The sequence below is a fragment of the Gavialis gangeticus genome, unplaced genomic scaffold (genome assembly GCF_001723915.1).
Source record: "Gavialis gangeticus isolate Ggan-Ray unplaced genomic scaffold, GavGan_comp1, whole genome shotgun sequence".
Classification (NCBI taxonomy): Eukaryota; Metazoa; Chordata; order Crocodylia; family Gavialidae; genus Gavialis; species Gavialis gangeticus.
In genome coordinates this window covers 5,803,421-5,803,993 of record NW_017728998.1, presented here as the reverse complement: position 1 = coordinate 5,803,993, position 573 = coordinate 5,803,421, and the positions used below count along the sequence as shown (strand labels likewise).

At 53.9% G+C, this 573-nt stretch overlaps 1 protein-coding gene across 1 annotated transcript in view; it reads right to left on the bottom strand.

Moving 5' to 3' along the window:
• Nucleotides 1–163: 163 nt before the first annotated feature.
• The window catches only part of FOXC2 (forkhead box C2), a 1,525-nt gene continuing 1,115 nt past the window's right edge, over nucleotides 164–573 (bottom strand). Inside the window, 1 exon segment of the mRNA XM_019505448.1 lies at nucleotides 164–573. This exon segment is cut by the window's right edge and continues 6 nt beyond it. Coding sequence (XP_019360993.1) covers nucleotides 337–573 — 237 coding nt within the window. The 3' untranslated portion in view covers nucleotides 164–336.

Genomic DNA, 573 nt, shown 5'->3' with positions numbered 1-573 from the left:
AACTTATTTTTGTCTCAGCCCCCTCCCCCCACCCCTATACTCTAGCATATAAATCTGCCACTCGGCTTAGATAATCATATATATATATATATATATACTTTAAAAGAAATCCCTTCTTTCTCTCTCTCTCTCTCTCTCTCTCTCTGCGTCTGTCTTTTTCTTTCCTTTTTTAAATTGTTTTTTTTTTTTTTTTGTCTCCTTTTTCAAGTAGAAGTGACTTGTCTGGCTTGGCAAGGAAGCATGGAGGAAGGGGGGCAGGTCTAGAGCTCTCTCGGGGGGCTCCCAGGTGCGCTGGCATCTTCCCTTGGGCGGCCTCAGGACGGGGGCCGGGGCTGCTCAGTACTTAGTGCAGTCATAGGCATAGGGGGTGGAGTGGCGGTATATGGAGGGCGCCGATCTATAGGGGATCTGACAGCTCGTGTTGCCGCTCACCTGGTGCTCGCCGAGGCCGGAGCTCTCCAGGCCGAGCCGGTGGGAGTTGAACATGTCCCGCACGGTGGGGAAAGTCTGCTGCTGGGCGCCGAAGGCGTGGCCGGGCAGGTGCGGCAGCTCCGCGCCGTGGTTGAGGTACCA